At 38.4% G+C, this 22,402-nt stretch overlaps 2 protein-coding genes across 2 annotated transcripts; both read right to left on the bottom strand.

Annotated features, from left to right (window-relative positions):
- Nucleotides 1-98: 98 nt before the first annotated feature.
- lamp1a (lysosomal associated membrane protein 1a) lies at nt 99-7,714 on the bottom strand. The gene is made up of 5 exons (XM_044030430.1): nt 7,327-7,714; nt 3,848-3,954; nt 3,553-3,772; nt 2,121-2,282; nt 99-641 (listed from the first exon to the last, which is right to left on the bottom strand). The coding sequence occupies exons 1-5, from the start codon at nt 7,379-7,381 to the stop codon at nt 502-504; spliced, it is 684 nt and encodes a 227-aa protein (XP_043886365.1). The 5' UTR covers nt 7,382-7,714; the 3' UTR covers nt 99-501.
- Nucleotides 7,715-10,240: 2,526 nt separating this feature from the next.
- Nucleotides 10,241-22,274, bottom strand: cul4a (cullin 4A). Its single transcript, XM_044029894.1, has 20 exons — nt 21,677-22,274; nt 20,195-20,310; nt 19,647-19,750; nt 17,561-17,630; nt 17,380-17,453; nt 17,140-17,302; nt 16,952-17,041; nt 16,764-16,846; nt 16,092-16,159; nt 15,821-15,939; nt 15,482-15,674; nt 15,261-15,365; nt 14,825-14,935; nt 13,710-13,795; nt 13,515-13,622; nt 12,185-12,298; nt 11,993-12,098; nt 11,729-11,901; nt 11,197-11,349; nt 10,241-11,088 (listed from the first exon to the last, which is right to left on the bottom strand). The coding sequence occupies exons 1-20, from the start codon at nt 21,816-21,818 to the stop codon at nt 10,993-10,995; spliced, it is 2,274 nt and encodes a 757-aa protein (XP_043885829.1). The 5' UTR covers nt 21,819-22,274; the 3' UTR covers nt 10,241-10,992.
- Nucleotides 22,275-22,402: the final 128 nt, after the last annotated feature.

Genomic DNA, 22,402 nt, shown 5'->3' with positions numbered 1-22,402 from the left:
GGACAGAAAATGAAATCTGTGTAATATAAACTTGGTTTAACAAATTTGAGTAAACATTTTTCATATAAAACCAGATAAAAACAAACCACAAATTGTTCTATTATGTGAAAATAGCCCAGACTTTATTATCTTTCAGTAACAGATGCATCATTATGAAATTCTGTGTACAATGTGCGTAATTTTAATTTTTTTGAAAAATAATTCAATCTAACAACAAACTGCAGTTCATTGAAATTCAACTGATTCTAAAAACAGAGTAGAGCTGAGCAGCAGATTACCTTCAAAAAAGATCAATTCAAACTGCCTCCATCATTGATCACATGACTTTTAAGCCTCATCACTTAAACAAGTATTTTTCTTCTCACAACAGAGAAAAAAATTAAATAAAATCTCCAGACGTCACATAAAAACATGCTCAACATAGGAAAAACTGCTACTTCCATTACTCATGTTCATTAACACTTTTCAGTCAATCAGGTGCAAAAGGAATGGAAGGTTTATTTAGATGGTCTGATATCCAGCATGAGTCCTCTTCCTGCCTATTAGATACGCAATGAGCACAATCAGCACCAGACCAGCAAGAGCCGCTCCGACAACGATGGGAATGAGCATATGGTCTTGGTCCATCTGACACACCTCCACTGGAACCACAAAAACAAAGGGTTATTTTACAATTTTACCTTTTTGGTGGTAGTAGAAGTACAAGCACTACTAGTAGTAGTGGTACAAAGTTACATACTGTCGTTCTGTTGCTGCTAAACAAGTTGTTGTAAGTCGGCTTCAAGAAATAAATCCTCAAATAGACAGCTTGTTAGGGTCTCACTCACTCATATTGTACCACTTTATCCTCCATATGAGGTCACGGGGGCGCTGGTGCCAATCCCAGCTGACATGGGGCGAAAGGCGGGGTACACCCTAGACAGGTCGCCAGTCCATCACAGGGCCACATAGAGACAAACAACCATTATCGAAGCTGACTGAGGGAGTGCTTGTGTATATACGCCAACAACACAGGGGTGGGCGGATACAAGAGGCTTTTATCCTGTTAAACTGCTGAATTACAGAGCAGTAAATTTCACTTCTGAATCTCTATGCGGGCACTTCTCAGCGTTTTCAGTCATATTTGCACCTATGCAAATATGGGGTGCAGTTTGGAAAGTGGCTCAAGCTGAAAATAACGTCAACATTTTGTTACATTTAGCTCTGTTAATAAACGTGCTGTGAATGTCAACTTTTTCCAGATTATCACCAATATTTGTCAACTTATAAATATATGAAATAGTTACATATAAGTATAAATCTTCTGGGTGAAACACAATAATCAGCTAATATTCAAATTCACACAATCGGTAACCAGAAGTACCAAAATAAAAGCTTGAGATGGTCAGACTGTGTTTATAGAATCAAATAATGAATTAAAATAGGGGGAATTAACTAGGGTTTTTTTTACGTGTTCTATGTTTTGGCTACTTTGACCAGCAAGATGCACCCAGACCCACTCCTGTATACGCTGCACTGTGCTGTTAACACCATACAGCGTCAGTTTTATGTCAAAAGTCATGAGAGCAGTAAATAAATCAAATACAAGAATGTTTTACACGCGTGCTTGGCTATTTTCAGGCTTACTTTTAAAGTAAAATCTGCCCACGAAGTTCAAATCTGCTCACTTGAGTGACCAGGGGGTGGAGACCAAGGAGGGCACTGGCCCTCTTATGATTGGTCACTTTCAGTGCGATCACACCTACAAAGAACTTCATGTATTTGATTGACAGCCGTCCCTACGAGACGTCCGGAGCAGAGAGGAACTGAAGCCAAGAATTTGTAATGGCTCCAACTCCGAATAAACAATTGCACAGACAAGAATTCATATTAAAGCTTATATTTCACTTCAGTTTGGAGGGTATTCCAAGCAGAAGGGGCAAAGAAAGTGTCTGAACACGGGGAGCAGACAGGTACAAAATGTCATTGGAACCTAAGGCACAGTGGTCTTTTGTTCTCTGAAGAAAAGTGCATAAATAAGCAGGAACCAAGCCAAAAAGAGCCTTATAAACCAGAGTCATCCAGTGTGTGTAGCGTCTTACATCCAAGGAAGGCATGGAAGCTTTAGCATACAGTCTCACCTGTTGGACTCAGGTCATTTCCTGGCATGTAGGCCTCGAGCCTCACATCAGAGAAGGTGACAGTGTCTCCGCCCACTCTAACAGCAGTGGGACTCACACAGCGATAGGTGGTGTTGGTCGACGCCCACATCCCAACTGAAGTGGTAAACTCAAACACCACGACTGCAACACAATCACACAGACCACGGATCAGACAAAGCAAGAGCACTTAACACAAATCGACACAAAGTTAAAGGTCACAAACACGTTATGTTACGTAATATCAAATGATCATAAGAAAACTGGGGAGTTTGTTAATACTATGTTCAGTTTAAGTTTATGTCCATTGATTTTAAAACCTAGCAGGATAATTAGTGCATATTTGATTGATAATATTTTTGTAAATACAATGAATGTAAATGCAAAAAAGAAAACTGAAAATATTGAGAACATGTTTACAGTCGGTGTGTTAACTGATTTACGTCTTCAATTTTCTGGTTACTTCCAAAGAAATGTGAACACTATGGTATAAGAGGTCTTGCACAACATTGGTTAAAAGGTTATTTAAATAATAGATTCCAGTATGTCCAAATTAATGATATTAAATCATGTTCGAGAAGAGTAACATGTGGAGTGCCACAAGGTTCAGTATTAGGACCTAAGTTATTTATACTTTATTTAAATGATATGTGCACAGTATCAGACATTTTGTGATGTTTGTGGACAATAGTAATAGCAAAGTTATTTTGTTATTATATATATAATTGAATCAGTAGAAAAGGAGTGGATCGAATTGAAAATATAGGTTTGACTTCAATAAGGCATCATTAAATGAAAATAAAACAACATTTTTGGTGGCACCAAATTTTGACATAAAGTTGAATTTAAACGTTTTTGGGAGTCATTATAGACCACAAACGTTGCTGGAAACCACACATAGACGTAAGTTATGGGTTTAAAGGATTTATTGAATAAAAATGCCTCTAAAGAGTCATTAGAATAATAAATAAAGTTGAACATCTGGAATTTTCATCGGCTCTTACATGTTAAAATTTCTAGACAGTGTGTATTCTAAAACACTCAAGGTCATTTTTTGTGTGGTGAATAAAACTCCTACTGTTTGCATTCAGACATTCTTTAAACTAAGAAAAGGAAATTGTAATTCACAAGGATTATGAACTCAATGATTAATTAAAACTGTGTAAAACTCTTTTGGGGTTCAAAACAAGTTTGAAATGTAAAATGAAAGTAAAGTGAAAGTCCAGTAGTGTCATTTTGTCATGTATTTTCTATACATTTTTGATTTTCTTGGTTTTTCCTTGTATTGTACACGGGCTTGGGACCAGCGCTAGGAGAACCATCTGCTACAAGCCAAGTTCCTTTTCCACTTAACCATGGGCTGCCCAGCAAATAATAAATAAATAAATCATTTTTGTTGAGCGTTTGTTCTCACCAGAGCTGCTTGCATCAGGGAAGGAGACAGTGTCACTCAGGTTGTACTGCAGCGTCAGGTTAGTGACGCTGTACACACTCAAGTTGGTTGTAAAGCTCAGGCCGAGAGCGTGGCCTGGTCCAAACAGCACCACCAACCGCGCCGAGCTGCTGTCTGAGCCACATGTGCTTCTGCCGACGTCAACTGTGGAAGAGTCCGGCAGAGGAAGCTGCACCGTTCTCTGAGGAGGAGACACAAGTTATAGATAGGACTGGGGATCACAGGAAGCATCACTGTCATCATGGGCTGTACTTACTGTGCTGCTGGAGGTGTTGTAAGTGATGGAGAAGGAAACAGAAAGCTCGGCTTTAATACAGGTGGAGTTTCCCTCCTTGACCTCAAAAGTAAGAGCCTGGATACCACCTGAGGATGAGACAATGAAAACAGGAGAAAACAGCATGTCAGTAAATGTCTCAGATTTCACACATTTCCACGAGATAACCTACACTTTTACTATGGCCACCACATTACTCTGTATCTGTATTGTATTTATGTGTCACTTTATTATCCCTTCATATTTATATACTGCACTTCATCTCATGTCCTTAAAAAACCTTCTCATCCATCTCAACAATATCGTATCACCATGTGACTCACACTTTCCCAAAAGTCTGAAACTCAACTCTTCTTTGATCTTCATCAGCACAGACACATATTCATACTGTACTTCCATATTGTGTTTAGACTTTAATGACAAAGAACTTACCAACTGTTTGACGCTATAAACTGGGGCCGCAATTTAGGATTACATTGTTTCCCAAAACCTCGAAATAATGAGGTTCTTAAATGTCTAATATTATTCAGTTTTAATGATTTCTTTGTTATATGAAGCAAACTAACCAGAAAATATTCACATTGAAGAAGCTGAAAAATTATAAAATGTATTGATAATGTAGCAACTCATTTACAACCATACCTGTAACACCTAATATAACTTTGAACTGGTAAATTGGTAAATTGATAAAGTAATTTCCAAAAATTAACTGAAATGATAGCAGGTTACATTAATTAAACTAATTCCATCTATCCATTATACAAACAACCATTTACTCTCATACCTATGGTCAATCTAGAGTTACACACTCATGAAACGTTTTCTTTTAAGAAAATACACTCTAAAATAAAAATGTACTAATGTTTATGATCTATATTACATGATCTTAAAATACACTTATTCCTTTTCATAATACCTGCTATTTCTTTGGCTTTTTAACATTAGAAACAATGAAATTGCCTATAAATATGGCCAAAATCTGCTATAGCACAAATAATTAAGTGTTATTAAGTGATTTTATTTCACATATAATTTTGGTCGATTCCTTGTATTTGTTCATCAATAAATAATATTTCATTTAGGAATATTATTATATTTATAAATGTGTATAAAAAGTGTATTTCACAAATGTATTCAATCATGAATATGAGCCTTTAAAACCAGGAAAAGTCATCAGAGACCATATGTTGTCTCATGTCATGCTATAAATATAATATTGATATATGGCCCAGTCTTACTAGAGAATAAATGCTGCTGCTGGTGGTTGAGCGTTGACAACGTGGTCAAAAAATAATATTTGCTATTAGTTTGACGGATATTGCAATTGGGATACAGTTCAAAATTGCTATGACTTTTCATTTTTGCATCTGAACTGTCATTTTTACACGGAAAATGATATCAGCATCATGATGATTTTACATTTTTGAAACATATGTTCTAATATGAAGAGGGCATGGCTTTTGGGCCAGTGAATTCCTGCAGCACTGCACAATTACACCATAATGCTGTTTTGGTGATTTTTACACCAGTCAGACCTCCCTGATAATCAGGGAGGAGCCTATAGAATAGTCAGTATAAATCCATACAAATCCAATAGGATCCAAAAATCTTATAAATATAAATAAAAATCAACAACAGCATATTAGCAGAGTCATGTTGTGGGCTGATTATTTCTTCTTTGTGGGAGAAGAAATGTGTGGTTGTATTGTGATTTAGATTTGGAGGCTTTTATTTCTCACATGACCAACCCCCTCCTGACCACACTAGCGTCACACACTCAGTGTCCACCGAGTCATTTGAGTTTGAGACCCCTGGGTTAGGAATCAACTGGTTTGTCTTCATGCTCTGTTTAGACTGGAGGTCAATGCAGTGACCTCAGTGGAATAGATGCACAAACTTGTGTGTGTGTGTGTGCGATCATGGTGGTCACATGGAGCTCTCAAATGACACAACACAACAAATAGAATAGGTATAATAGAATAGAATCCAATACAATAGAATAGAATAGAGTGCAGGGTCTATTGTGGTCTTGTTTTGATACAGGTACCTGAGAAAACAATAAGGCCTTTGGATTCATCAACTTTAAACATATTATTTAACTATGAAACAACCTGTGTGTTGTTTAAATGCACACAAATACTAGAAATCTTCAGACTTATGGTTATTTCCATTATTGTATTATTACTAGTGCAGTGCAAAATCTGTTTTTGTGTGTGTTTTTAGTGCGTTACTTGCCAGTCGAGCACTACGCTTCTACGTGTGAGTGAGAGGGGGAGTGGCTGCAGTAGATATCTGACTTAGATGAACACAATAACACAGCTACATTCTGTCTCAAATGTGTTTAAGAGGTAAACTTCATTGCATTTGAGGAGCAGAAGCTTCCTCAGGATGGGACGGAGTTTGGCTTCACATGTACGTTATGTTTACACTGAAGAGTAGATGTACTGTATGTGTAGTATCAGACTCAGCTGAATTGTTAAGATGTGCATTCCATTGCATTGAAAAGCAAGCAGGAAACTCCTCATTGGGGTCACGAGCATTACCTAGGACAGTTTTACAGCACGTTTATGGGCCAGTCCTGGATAAGGCTTGTTAAGGAAACACAGATACTTCCTATATTGGAACTAAGTGGTCCCCATGTCAAACCTGTTGTTTATCCAATATTTACGATCATGTGTTGTATAGGAAGAGAATGTTAGATAACCTTTAAGAAGTGTGGTCCAGCTCACAGGGGCCAGAACTGTTCCCACACCATCATGACTAAAAAGACAATTACTTCTCCAAACAACATCAAACTTGGCACTGCACTTACTCGTGCCAAGTTTGAAATGACTCGGACCATCGGTTCTGGAATTTATAGATGGATAAAATCACACAAGACTTTGCAAAATTGGGATCTACTTAAAGGTTGTGGGTTTGATTCTTGGTTCTACTTGCCAAAGCATTTGACCCATCCTAGAATTAGGAGCAGTGGGCTGCCACACTGAGTACCGGGTTGGGTACTTTGCTTAGGAGTACCCAGCCCTTTTCACCGGGTGGGGACTTGAACCAGCGACCTTTCGGTTGCAAGCCAAATTCCCTTTCCACTTGGTCATGGGCTGCCCCCTGTACTCCTCACTATGGAAGTGTGAGTGAATGGGTGAATGTAGTGTAAATACAGACCATTTAAAATAAAAGCTTGCATTATAAAATTATAAAATATAGCATTATGAATGGGTTATAATTACAGTCTAGTCATTTGTTGTAGTTTAATATATAATTGTCAGGTTTTTACATTAGGAATGGATCATTTTAATATATTATGCATAGTAATGTTACAGTTGAGATTACTGAATACTTTCATTGTGGAGCTTTATTAGTTCTGATTAGGATTAAAAATACAGACTGAAAATGCTGTGTACTATCTTTTGTTGGATTTGAATATTGTGTGAACACCAGCAGAGTGTGAAAGTCATACTCACCTGGAAGAGAAACGCAGGCGAAAGTGAACGCAAGCAGCGCATGACACACGTTCATCTTTTCACGCTTTGTAAATCCTTCAAGTAGAAAACAGCTGATGCTGATGTTGTTGTTGTGGTCGTGTCACAGCTCTACGCGCAGCTCGTGTGTCGGTGCTGCGCAGAACTAACTTGCACTTGACGTGACAGAGGCGCTGTGTCGTCACTCAGTCCTCCGTGTTGTCGTTTATGTTCCTGTGAAGAATACAAATGATGAAAAACGAGTACCCCAGCGTTCGTAGAGCAAATCCCGCGGAGAAAACGCGTTAATGTTGGTCAAAGGATCTTTGTCTGAATCATAAACCATGTCTGGTCATGTGAACAGCAGCATTAAGATCTCACTCGTCACGTGAGACCCCAAACTGTAACCGACTACGTTCACATCATCAGGTTTAAAGCGACACAACCTTCAAATAATGTCTCCAAGATTATTTTGACTGGGTGAATGTTACTATGTAACCTCTGGTTGCAAACAGTGTGCATATGGTACATGTTACACCTGTTAAATGCAGGGCATGATCTGATCTACAGGCTAAGTGTGACGTCATAAAAGTCTCTTTGTGTGGTAAATTCACATGACGTCATTCAAAACCTCTGACTTACTGATATACAATAAACAATAGGTTATATCAGCAGTTTTGCAACTTTTTTGGGGGGGTTTGATTTTGTTTCTAATATCTTGAAAAATAAATCTATGTCATCATATTTGTATTCACCCAAATGACAATGTAAATATTGACCCGAGTAAATTTGTGCCTAATGCAGAGACTAATTTACAGCCATATCATAACAATAATCAGAATTTTAATTGGAAAACCCAAACCCGAAACCCGACCTACGTTCTGTATGTTTTGTCCAAGTCTGACCCAAACCTGACACAGTTAGAATAATAACTTCTTGAAACTATTTTTTATTAACGGTTATCGTAGCCCCAACAGAATAGTTAGTGGATTGAGGAGAGTGCAATATTCACAAAATGATTTAAACTGAAATGATCAATTACATGGTGTAGTTGATTTTTGAGGACAGCATAGTTTGCGGTGTATGGGAGGTGAACATGTGACACACACACACACACACACACACACTCACAGCTGCTGCATGTGTTGCAGTCAGTCAGCTGACACCTCCATCAGTTCAGGAGGGAGTGCAAACCCTGGAAGGAAACGCAGCAGAGGCTGCACACTGCTGCTGTCTATGACTTCTCACCAGCCTGCTACATTCAGACTGCAGTCTTCAACCAAACTTCTCAACAACTTTAGAAAAATACTAACACTAGAAAGATCATTCAAGATTCAAGATCTTTCTCATTTCTATCTTTCACTTGCTGGATAATACTGTAATAATTTGGTCCGTTTTCCAGTTCCTTTCCCCTTTCTTTGCTTCAAACTAAGGATGCATCACTAACACCTTTTTAAAACTATGTTGGAAAACAAGTTCTTACAATTTGGTACTTTATAATATCATTACAGTACCTGGAGTACAGCACTTAGAAACCAACAGCAGCTACTCCAAAACACCGGTTTCTTTGTCTTTGACGTGTGTTATTTTCAAGTTTGCGTCTTCATTTCTATTTATATCAAAACGGAATTAATAACTTAAGTTATATAACATAAACATGAAGGAAAGGAAATTATAAATAATTATATTTAAGAATTAATATCCATGGATGGATAATTATATTTAAAACACCTCAACACTGAACAACTTATACCATACATTACAAAAGTCTGAAACAATGAATTGATTATTAATCTACTTCTAATCAATTTTAATAATCAATTCATTCAATTTTCCAGCTTCTTATATGTGAATATGTTCTGGTTTCTTTGCTCCCTATGACAAGAAATTATTAAAAATTAATCATTTTGTTTGTGGACATTTGAGAATATCCTAATTTTCAGGTTTGGGAAACACTGATCAACGTTTTCTGACATTTTACAGAACACACTACTAATCAATATATCAACAAAATAATCACATTAGAAGAAGACCTGGGTTCATGACCCGGTCGGAACCAGGGCTTTTCTGCATGGAGTTTGCATGTTCTCCCTGTGTGTGTGTGTGTGTGTGTGGCGGGGGGGGTTATTGATACAATATCCAGTAAAAATGTTCAATATCAGCCCACAGTAAGTGGACCTGTACAGATATCTCAAGTTTGAATTTCTACCGATATCAGTCTATAGTCTTTTACTACTTTTTAACAACTCAGCTGTTACAGATGCATTTAGCACCTAGCTACAACCGGCCACTTCAAAAACAATGCTCCAGTGCAGTGAAAAACAGGCCATTTGCAGCTCTCACTCTGGTCCATACCTTTGACAACGGTGGTGGATCTCCAAAGTGAAGCATTCATATCATTTATAGCGTTTCACTTTTTGTTATTTTTTCTGATATCCCATCCAGTGATTTTTGCCACACAGCAAAAAGACCCAGTTTTAAAACCTGGTTATGGGTTTCCTCCCAGTCCAAAAACAGGGGCCACTCTAAATTGACTGTGTGAATATCAGAATATCAGTAGGTTTGCCCTGCAATGGACTGGTGACCTGTCCAGGCTGTGACCCCACCTTTTGCCCTGTGTCATTGGGATTGGCTCCAGCTCCCCTATGACCCTCATGTAGAGAATAGAGAGTCAAGACAATTAGTGAGTGAATTTGGCTGGCTCATCACTAAAAATGCTGATATTTCCGCCTGGTTTTCACAGAAGGCCAAGTTTTGTCCACCTTTAGTTTTGAGAAGCATTAACCAATTTCACATTTGATTTGACATACTTTCAGTCCTGCCCTAAATAAAATGTAAGAGTAACAGCTTCTTTTAGTGGTGAGCTGCTGCTAAATTAATGTAAGGGAAACAAGTATTGTTATCCATGAACCACCAATTCAATCATTAAATATCCATTTATTCAGGTTCACTTTTCTCACTCATACATAGAACACAACCTGACCTACAAAATAAACGTCAACACATGACATTGGACATTTGAACATTTTGGTCAAAACATACAGGGATACCCAAAGACATACCTGCAAATTATTTAGAGTCTGCCTTACCATTAATAACTCCTCCCTCTTACCTTAACACACCAGGATTCTCAGGAATAACTTCATCCATCCTTGATGGATGTCTCTCTCTGTCCTCAACAGCTGCTCCTCTGCCAAATCAAGCAAGCGACCAACCAGGTTCACACTCAGCAGTTTTCGCGGCCATTCATGAAGAGGACACATCAGAAACAAAATCCCCAAACGTTTGACAAACCAGCTACAGTAGAAAATATTTGATTTTAGAACAAATATGGTGCAGAAAGAAAAATCCCAATCCCGAAGAGGATAAGCAAAAAAACCAAACCAAAAACAGAGGAACGTGCCAGTTATTTTCTGTTGAGTTTTGCATGAGCTGAAGTCACATAAACCAAGAATCATCGACCTGGGTCACTCCTCCAGCACCATTTCTGAGTCTCATTAAAGATATCACAGGGTGGGAACAGTGTTGTAGAGAGTCTCTCCTCTCACTGGTTACTGAGTCCAGGATTGTAGATGGAGGGAAACAATGGGCACTAGAGGATGGGTGGATGAGGGGCTGCAACGCTGTATTGGGGGGCAGGCGGACACCTGCTGTGACTGTAAAAACCCCTCAGGCAACATAGTGGTACTGGTTTGGTGTCTCCTTGTCACGCTCCATGTAGTCTCTGTCAATGAGCGACTCGATACGCTTTTTTAGGTCACCCGGCTGAGGAGAGGAAAACAAGGCAGACTCTGATTAACTCTCCATGTCAGTGTGAATTATGAATGAAAACAAAATCCACACAAAGTGGATTAGAAGTTCAAGATGCGTTACCTTGACGGGGAACTTCAGCTGGTTGTAGATCTCTGATACGAGGAGGTTGTGACTGAGGGTTTTCCTCATCTTCATAATGCGCACCACAGCTGCATCAATCTGGTACTGCCTGTCTTGAAACACACGCTCTGTGGTGCTTACCTGCTCCTCCACCTGTCAGGAAAATGAGTTTTAAAAATGGCTTAAATGCATCACAGCTGGGCAGGAGCGGGTTTTAAGGCTTTCAGAATGGACTATTTTGACATGTATTTTCACCATTGTTCTTTCTCGTTAGTGGTCTTTCTGAAACTAAGAAAACTGCAGAGGAGAGAATCTACTTTTTGTTTTTATTGACTCATGTATTCCCAGTGTACCTGCGTCACATGATGTGCATTTTAAATGTTATTATGAATGCAGGTTACTACTGACATACATATCAGAAACCTTATGTGGATGCAGATCATTTTGATCTAAAAACACTGTTTTCAAATGAAACATAGCAGGATGTAGCCTGAGAGAGAAAGAAATGTGCTGTTCTGTTTGTTTTTGTTACCGTTTCCTTCATTTGTATCTGGTTGATCTTGATGCGGAACAGTTTGTGTTTAAAATCGTTGTTTAAATTGAAGCGGTCTCCATCCTCCACATCTTTCCCTCGAGGGTTCTTGTTAAGGACACGTGCTTTTCCACAGGCCAGCGACTGCAGTGTACGTCTGAGCTCTCCTTCCTCTATGCACAAGACAAATTGATGGTGGGATATAGTAAGTACCTCTGTCCCACAAAGAAATAGTTGTAGTACATATGTTAAGACGTGTGTAACCTATGCCGGTGGCCGTGCGAATCTCCTCCATGCTGAATTCTTCTCCCTCATTAAACATCAGCAGCACCAGTGTCTGGAACAGCGAGACCTGCAGCTCCTTCTTACCCTGCAGGAGAAAGTAGTCAGTAGCTCCAGTTTGTCCATCAGTTATTTCTCTTCTGTGCGCCCTGTTAGTTTTCTTCAAGTATTTACCTCTTTAAACTCGGATTTTAATACAGCATGGCCCAATGTCGGCTGCCACTGTAGCTTCCGTCCACTGTGCTTGCCCAGATAGAACACCTTAAACACCTCCTGGAGTTTTACCATCTACCAAAACACAGAGAAAGTCAATGTGTAACACAGGTGTCCTTAACACAGTCTTTTAAGGATCAGTTAATGACCAGATTCATTAGTCATTAAAATACAGCAGATTGTGGACACAGATGCTGTGGGTCAAATGTCATACTTAAATGTTATTTTGAGTGCATATTTTAATTCCAGCCTTTGAACACGTGATTTATTTGCACACTGTAATGCAGCCAGGGAATTTCAGTGAGCCATAGTGCGGACCAAGGTAGATTTTTTTTGCTTCTGGCATGTCTTACCGATCAGAATGTGTGTCACTGATGATGTGAAATTAAAAATATTCAAATAGGCAAATACAAACAGCTACGACTGGGGCCTACAAACAGGGCCTTCCAAATCTTCAAACTGTCTAAAAGTTCAAGCTCCTGAACCAAACAAGCTCTCCTCTCTTCTTGAGTGTAGACAGTACTCTGCACTAATGGCAGTTGGTAAAAAGAAGCTTCTGAAGTGAAGAGCTTCTGCCAATTTAGCCTTGGATGCTATTTATTAGGATAGTTGACACTTACATGCAGTCTTGCTTAAACGATTTCCCATTAAAATATTAATTGATGCTACTAAACAATATTCCCATTTGCTAGAAAATTACACCAGAAATACCAAAATTGTGGCAGATAGACATTCAGAAAGCTTAAACAGGCTTGAATTCACATAAACTCAGCCATACACGTCGCCGGCCATTTTGCAATTAAAACATATTGTGAAATACATGTTCTAATTAGATTTCATATCCTTATATACAGGATCATGTGACTTAGAATGACATTCTCACAGTTTGTAACTTTTCACTGATAGCAAGCAAGTTTTGACAAGCAAACTTTGACACCTTCCAACCACCAGTGTTGGCCTCATAATCTTTTTTTTTTTCTTGAGGAATAAAACCTGCACATGGAACACTGACAAGCTAAACCTGGCCGGTCAATCTAGAGACGGGAACAAGAAGGTGTTCAGCCCCAAAATCTTGTCTCTCACAAAGAGATTCAGCATATTCAGACACATAATCTGTTTACAGAGATGATGTAGCACAAGGGTGAGGACCAGAGAGAGGAGAAGATGTTATTGGTGCCGATGATATTGTGATTACTGTGTTGCATCACACGGAGGGCACAAACAGCAGAGTAAGCGACAGCCTTGTTTAGAACAACACAACTTGTCACAGTATATTAAAGAAGCAGCTTACCTCTGAGGGCAGGTGAACCTCCATGGGTGTGTATGAAGGCCAGTATCCCATAGTGAGGATGTTGACTGTAAGTTCTATGTTGCTTGGTTCACTCTGGTTCTGGATATACTAAGTAGAAATATCATACTTATTATGGATGACAAATTACTCATTTAAAGACCCAACAAAGTGTTTGTTGTTGTTGACTTCACGTACCTGTTTGAACTGGATCATGATATCTTTGGACAGTTCCATGTCCTTGAACATTCCCTCGAGCTTACTGGTAAATGCTGCTCCACATTCTGCAAGCACAATCAAATGCTAGGTTACATTTTAGAGAAAAATTCTGTATATATACAGTACAGAACACATTTTTCAATTGAGGGAAAAATAGCTTACACCAAACACGTATATAATAGTTCATTATTAAATGGACTGCATCAAGCTTCAAGTCCATCTGTATGTTCAATAGTGGTCTTCTTCATACCGTGATTCTAACTGTTGAGTGTTTATTTAAGTTTCCGTTGCCTTTTTTAATCATCTGGAACAAGGCTCAACATTCTCCTCTGAACTCTGGCATTAACCAGGCAGTATTTCCCACAGAACTGCCACTCCACTGGATATTTTCTCTTTTATGAGTCATTCTCTTTAAACCCTAGAGATGATTGTGCACAAAGTTTCTAAAATACCCAGACCTGTATGGCACCAAAAAAGATGCAATGTGCAAGTTGTCTTGACCATCTCAATTTGCCATATGATTGGTTGATAATTTGCATTTACAACCAACTGTTTATTTTATTTTAAAATGTTTGCAGGTCTGGCTGAGGAATAACGGTTCAAGCATTTAGTTGATAAGAGGCTCATTTAATCAATGTTTTGTATTTATGGCAATTTCAAAAGCATACCCTTTGTAAAACTAGCCTGGGTGAACCAAGTCTGCTAGAGATTTAGATTTTGCTCTGCAGACACATCTGACAAGGATGCCAGTTTGGCCAACAACGTTTGTGGACACGTTTTCCGTCGCTCTGCAGACGTATCAGACGGATCATTGGTCTGATTGGTTAATTGGTCTATCCTTTTGCGTACAAACACATTTTCACTGGTCACGCATCATGGAAGTGGGAGGTGAGTATACCAGCCAGGCTAATGAAAAACATATCAGCAAAACTCTTCCTGTATGAACAACAGAGGTACAATGTGAGGCCCAGCAGATCAGTCATCACACACTGTACACACACATCCAGTATGGCCCCTGGAACTATTTATATATCTATCTGTCTGTATTGACAATTAAAAAAAAAAGCCAAAAAGATGAAATATCAAAGATTTACCATGTTTGAGCTTGGAGAGCATGGACTTCTCAGCATCAACAGAGGCACTCTTTCCAACTAGCAGACGCTTGGCCAAATCTTTCTTATAAAACGCTTCAAAGACATCTTTTCCTAGAGGGAGGAAACACAAATCAATAAACCTCAAAGTGAAACAAACCTCAAAGTGATTAGTGATGGGAATTTGTAGCAAAAATGTTCAAATATTCAATGGCTTTATTCACTGCAGCTTATTGCTGCTGCCACCTTGTGATCTTAGTTGCACCACAAATTACGTCGTCACTGGAGTAGGAAGATTTGTTTTTATGATAAAAAACATTTGTTTTGTATCTTTTTAAAATAGGAATTATGGAATACTCATGTCCATCCTTAATTAGTAATAGTCAACTACTGAAAAAGCAAACATGCTAATAGACATGCAGTTCCAAGTGTAACTGACCATGTATGAAACGGAAGATTATCATAATCTTGTCCAGGATTCTCTCGAGCTCCTCCTCTGTAGCCTCCTTGTTCCCTGCTCTTAATTTAGAATCCACATATTTAGCTGGATGGGAAAAAACAGAAAGCAAATCAAAATCTGGCATTCACAAAACCACAATAGAAATGTGCTTTGGTTGTTCAAAATTAAATGAAATAGCATAATTTCTGTGACTAGCCTACCAATAAGCTCAGCCGGTTTATTGGGCCTTCTGTTGATAAAAGTCTCAAAGGCCTCCTTCATGGCATTAATGAATCCCTCATTCCGTGTGAAGCAGCTCTGTGTGACGTTGTCCATCTTGTCCTTGAAGTCCAGCAGGTCTTGCACCATGTCCTTGTCTTTCTCTGGAGTACATACAATCTCTCCACCAAAGCTCTATGACCACAGACAGTTAAGTATTATATTTAACAGTACACTTATCTGCATACACATATACTAAATGACCATGCTTTTTGTTTGTTGTCAACACACAGAATATGTTTGTTGAGCTACAGTGTGTGTGTATATAGATTTAGATCTACCTTAATGTAATCCCTCCAGAACTGCAGCAGTGTGGGAAGTCCTCCCTTCACCTTACTGAAGAGCTGGTAGAGTAGGGCTAACTCAGTCACACGGTTCCCATCCAGCAGAATGCTCAAACCTGCCACAAAAACATGCATATGCATATAGATTCTATATACTTTAAAAAATAGACACAACATTGATGGAACAAATACTGGTGTGGGAGGGTTAAAACTTTGTGAATCTATAAACTTCACAAATGTAACATGCTAATGTAACATACATACTTACCCTTTTGTAGCACTGCAGTCATATGTTCTCCTAGAAGTTGTTTCTCAACACAGCTAATAAGTGGTTTCCTGTGAAAAAAAAAGAGAAAAAAGCATGAAGAAAATGAAAAAGTGTATTCAAAAGTTAAAATAGGTGCATAGATATTTAACAAAAATGTGCACACTGATCTTAAAAAAATCCTCAACCAAATAGTTATCCATTAGTTAAGCACATGACAAATGGAGTATCAACATAATATCCCGGCCATGTGTTTACAGTAGACAAAAAAACAAAAAAAAAAAAGAAATAATGGCCTTGTAGGTTTTAAATTGTCAGTCATGTGAGAGAGTAAAAACATATCTCAGATAACACTCTAGGAGCTTAACATGAAAATATCTGTAATAAACACAAAGCATAAAGGGCATTTAATAAAGATGACCCTTGATACTTTTTGAGTGACTCATCAAAATTCAAATTCAAATATATAACAAAATAAAAGAAATCTTTCTTTTTTTGAAAAAAAAAAGAAAAAAAGGTACAACCCACGCAACATAAACTGACTGGGAAAAAAAGGAATTATAGCTCTTAACGTTTCCATTTAAATTTGATATGCATGTGAGCATTATTAGATATTATAACAGTGAAGTTTTTCCTCAACGTTAATATAACATAATTGAACATAAAGGAAATTACTGAGTGCTCTGGTCGAGATAGCTCATAATGCGATCATTCTCCTCGTCCAACCGTCGAGCCACATGATGGAGATACTCAGGCACCTGGACATATAAAAACACACCTATTCAGTTTGCCAGCTGAGAGCATATAACAGGTGACTGATGGATGATACTTGATAATATAACATGCAGATCTGGTTCACGCACATCTCTCTCCTGCATTAGCCTCTGCCCTTCTGCTGCATACAGACGATTGGTCTCGATCAAAAATCTCTCCTCAAAGGAATCTTTGTAAACCTGAGAGAATGTGAGACAAACAGGAGATCAAAAATGATGTCACATGAGTCACATCAGTCCATGTTCTGATTGATGATGATGAACAAGCAATTAGGTACCTGCAGGTCTGACAGCATGCCCAACAGGCTCCTGAGCAGACTGCGATCCACAGTCTCCCCATTCCGCTCCAGCTCTATCTGCTCCAAAATGCCATCTACAGTGCGCTTCTGCACTGCACTGTCACTCACAATGTGGGTGCGGAACAGTTCCAACCCAGTGTCCCTGCATCATATACATAACATTAGCCTCCAAAGTATAAATAAGCAAATTTAAGCAATTTAAATAACATGTTATTTTACCATATGGAGGGAAGAAGGGAGTTCTGAAGCACATATGTACGATCCAGAAAGAGGAAGATACTTCGGATCATTATCTGTAAAGACAAAAAAAACAGTCTAAATATTGGATTCTTTTCAAAACAGAAAACTAAACAAAGTGCAGTTTTGATGAGTATGTCTGATAAATATTAAAGCAGCTTACAGTTTGTCTGCAGTTGTCCTGCCAGCAGCGATTCATTCGCTTCAGGAAGGAAAGGTTGTCCAAAGACTCTGTGAAATTCATGTTAAGGAATTTTTGTCTTCCTTTACTCACTCATGCCATTAAATTAAAAATTTAAAACTTAAAGAGCATTAATCATGGCAAATTTCTGAATTGCATTGATGTTTTAATTTTTTAAAGCAAATCATAAAACCTACAACCATAATTATATGTCCATGAAAAAAAGATATTAAACATCAATAAATAAACTTGAGGTTATGAGGACAGTTGCAGTAACAGAAAAGGACACAAGGGACAGGACAAGATGATCTGCTGTGACGACCCCGAAAGGGAGAAGCCAAAAAAACAACATGTAAACATGCCAGAATGTTAATGGTAGAGCTAAACAATATATTGCTTTTAAATCCAAATTGCAAAATGAAGACTGACAGACACAAATATACAATATGGTACAAAAAGAACAGGGACACATCGGCATGTAGACTAGCGGAGCTTTGAATCTAACCCACAACCTTCCGAGTTGAATGACTCACTCTACCACTGAGCAACCGTCGGCCCACAAATGAATGAGTCCTCCTGTCAGAGAGAGGTGTAAGTGTGACAAGTTTGTTAGTGGAGACAAAGTGTAAATCAGTCACTACATGTTTTGATTGGCAGCTTCTGTTTTACAATAAGTGAAGCCTCTTAACAGCAACTGCGCATCACAGCTGCTGCTCAATTGTGCTGGATTAACTACAATGTACAACTGCCTCCTAGTTTTATATTTACCCCTTGTGGGTTCAGTTAAGTTACATTTCTATGAATGTCTGTAGCCTACATAAACCCTTTATCGAAACGAGATACCAGCAGCAAAGGCTATTCAACTGCAGGACACCTACACTACCAGTCAAAAGTTTGGACACACCTTCTCATTGAATAGTTTTTCTTTATTTTCATAACCATTTTCATTGTAGATTCTCACTGAAGACTATGAATGAACACATATGGAATTATGTAGTAAACAAAAAAGTGTGAAATAACTCAAAACATATAGGCTCAGCATCTCTGGGAACTCCTTCAAGAATGTTGGAAAACCATTTCAGGTGACTACCTCATGAAGTTCATCGAGAGAATGCCAGGAATGTGCAAAGCAGTCATCAAAGCAAAGGGTGGCTATTTTGAAGAATCTAAAATATAAAACATGTTTTTTGGGTTATTTCACACGTTTTTGTTTTACTACATAATTTGTACTTATAATGTGTTAATTCATAGTTTTGGTGCCTTCAACGAGAACCTACAGTGTAAATAGTCATATAGTATATGAAGGAATCCGGAAGTTAATTTCAAGACTTCAAGAATTTTTAAAGACTTTTTCAAGATCTTCTCAAAATATTTTAAGACCTTATCGCCACTTCAAGCTGTAATCAGCAACACATATTTAACTTACAAAACAGTTTTAGTTTGCAATTAAATCTATAGAGCACAACCATACAAAGGAACTCATAAACTGGAAAGGAACAAAGCTCGAACAGCATTGATGCCAATCAAGGCTACACTTATCTTCTTTCTGCAATATATACAAAATGCCTCCCGGTAGTTCTCAGCAACAGGCTTCAGCCATTGCTGAAATTCAGGGATCTCCAACCAGGAGTCTGCAAACTTACATTTTCCCATGTCTGATGATTTGGAGTTTATTTTGTGTGATTTCGGACATAATTTTGTGCTAGGAGGAGCGAGTTCACTGTCGCAAGATGCCTTGAGCCGATTTTGCAGGGCAAGCATGTGCATTGTTAATTTTAACACGGAGAGGAAAATTCATGCATACTTTTTGCAGTCAACCTCTATAGACAAAATGTAATACCTCATGAAATCGCGATTAATACTTTTTAATATTTTTGAAGGGCCTTAATTTCCCCAAAACGGATTTATCAACTTTTAATACTTTTTAAGACCCCACAGACACCTTGAGTCATGAAAATAAAGAAAAACCATTAAATGAGAAAGTTTATGTCTCCCATTCGTCCTCAGCTCAGTAGGCAGTGGATTTGACACACATCTCACCTTACAAAGCTCTTGACAAAAAGGATATTCTCTGAACTGGTGGATCTGAGCTTGCACGTGATCTTCACAGACCTGTCGTAGCTGCTTGTACAGAGTAGGGGAAACTTTATAAGAACACAGATTCTCCACTGCCTAGTTTCAGAAGAAAGGAGATAAGAACACATGAGGCACAGACAGTTCATAATTTTAAACAAACAGCAATAATGCATTGTAAATACACATAGATGCCTATGCATTCCATTAATATTTAGTAAATAGATGGTAAATACATTTGTATGCAGAAAATGCTGTGAAGACTTCTGGAATTCTTCACATTTCTGTCTGATGCTGCACCCCACAATTGACAATTATTAATCACAGTTCAATTTGTTTTTGTTTGATTTTGCTGTACCTCCCAATCACATTTTGTTTATCACAGTCCTACATGTTGCTTTTCTTTACACAAACCTGCCAATGCAAGTCGTGACCCAGTGAAAAGGTTTTCAAAAACCCCCCCAGAAAAGTAAACACTCTATTTCAACTGTTTGTTTTAATCATAATGAAACATGACACTGCGTTCAGAGAAAGACAGCAAACCTGATAGAGTTCTTCCAGGTTGTACTTTATAGATGTGCTGTTCTGAATGGCTCCCACTGCATCCCGTAGCTTCAGCCATGTGTCTTCAGTGTAATTCTCTGCTAGTTTTGGCCTGTCTGTTACAAAAAAGCCAGCAATAAAGTTTATATATAGATCCCACGCATAATAAGCTCAACATGTGGCAATAATCAGCGCTAATTGTTTATGGTCCAGTGACAGTTTTTATAATAAGGCCTCTGCCAAATGCTTAAAGTTAAAAACATATTTTAATAATAGTGTGAGATTACTTTTAAATTCTTTTGAGTTACATTACAACTGCTGCTGCACAAGGCAGTACTGCTTCTGTCTTGGAAAAATAAACATTAATAGAACAACTGACAATGAACTACGGCACATTACAAATGACAAACAGGTTAGCTTGTAAATTGACATTTTTATAGTGCACAGAGTCAGTTTTCTGTCAGGAACAAGGGCCTTTGAAGTTTGCATGTTCTCCTTATGTGTGTGTGGGTCTCCAGGTTCTATGGCTTCCTCACTCTAAATTGATCATAGATCTGAATATGATAGTGAATGTCTGTTTGTCTCTGTGTGGTCCTGTGATGGACTGGCAACCTGTCTAGAGTGTTCCCTGCCTGTCATCCTATGTCAGCTGGGATTGACACCAGTGGCACCACAACCCTCATGTGGAGGGATAATCCACTAGACTGAATGAATGAATTAAGACAAGTTCTCTTCTTTTTCAGCATCTTGAATGTGAATAATATTGTCAATCTCTGTTTTTTTGCTCCATATAACAAAGATATTTTTGTTAAAACAGAATGATATATAGAGATCTTGTAGAGAAAACAAAACAACTGAAAACATTACCACTGTGACTATCTCTTGCAGCTGTAATACTGGGAATTTCCCCTTTGTGGGACATTAAAGGGACAGTACATGGTATTCAGCATAACAGGATTGAGTTTTCTGGGGATGTAGGTTATCATCCAAGCAGGAAATTGTTACATTTTGATGGTGATCAACATTCAATATATATTTAAACCGATTGTTAACCTTGTAAGATAGAGGAATGTATTTGACACTTTAGGAAACAAGTGGCCTTGGTGGATGGTTGTGCTCTGTGAGTGTTTTCTCCAATTTCGGTTGTATGTAATCTGATTTGCAAACACTACAGGTGAAGTTTGTGCGAAAACTTGGGGCAATAAAACATAGACGTCTTTCAAAATATGGAAACTCTCCATTGATGACATGATTATTTCCATCACGTGGTCATTACCTGAGGGGATGATGCTTTGGACAGTGGCTACCTCATATGTGCAAAACCCAGATGTGCAAACAGATGTTGCGAGGAGCTTGGTTAGAAAAAAACACTAACCTGAGAAGTCAACTCAATAATTTGTACTAATAGCTGTCAAAACATACAACCAGAGACAGACATGTTACCTGAATGAGCCCAAAGTTAAGTTGCATGCTGAGTCCTACCTTTGAAATTTTTGATCACTAACTTCTTTGAAGCGCCACTTTTGCCGGAGGCCACAGCTGACGTTCTGGTCAGCCCGTTGGTGTTGTGCTCCGATAGAGAAGAGAAGCTGGCCCTCTTCTCCTGTCGGGTGTCCTCTGCCATTATCAGATTAGCACTTTGGCTTAACGATGTATAGTCCGTATTTCGCTAAGTTACTGCTAGGTCTTGCTGTCACCGCTGTTTATTATACAGAAACAAAATAGTCCCTTCGTAAGGCAAAATATATTTGTTGACGACTCAAACAGCCACAGTCTACTTAAAACACATTCAAACATGCACTGACTAACGTGAGCTCAATTAACCACAAAACATAACTGCGGTGTGCACATAAACAAGCTAACAGTATGATAACACTCTTTAGCTCAGTTTTCGTCTTCTCCAAAACACTTTGGCTTATTAGGCTAGACCATGCCAGTCTGGACTATTTCCAGTTTTAAACGAATTCAATGTATGTGTTAAGCGGCAGCAAACAAAATCCTATACGTGACATATGTAGCGTTGTTATAACAGATTAATATTTTGGTGGCTTTCTTTAGCATATAGCTAGCTAGCACAACAAAATGGCTTTTCTCAGGCAGTTGGACAGGTGCATCTTGGGTGAAAAGCGACTGAGTTGCGTTTGAGGACACTTCGGACTACTACTTTCTGCAACAATATTCTAACTTTCTGGGACAGTGAATGGGCGG

This window comes from Solea senegalensis, linkage group LG7, assembly GCF_019176455.1.
Source record: "Solea senegalensis isolate Sse05_10M linkage group LG7, IFAPA_SoseM_1, whole genome shotgun sequence".
In the NCBI taxonomy this organism is placed as follows: domain Eukaryota; kingdom Metazoa; phylum Chordata; class Actinopteri; order Pleuronectiformes; family Soleidae; genus Solea; species Solea senegalensis.
The sequence above is the reverse complement of the archived record's forward strand: the minus strand, read 5'-3'. Positions and strand labels throughout refer to the sequence as shown.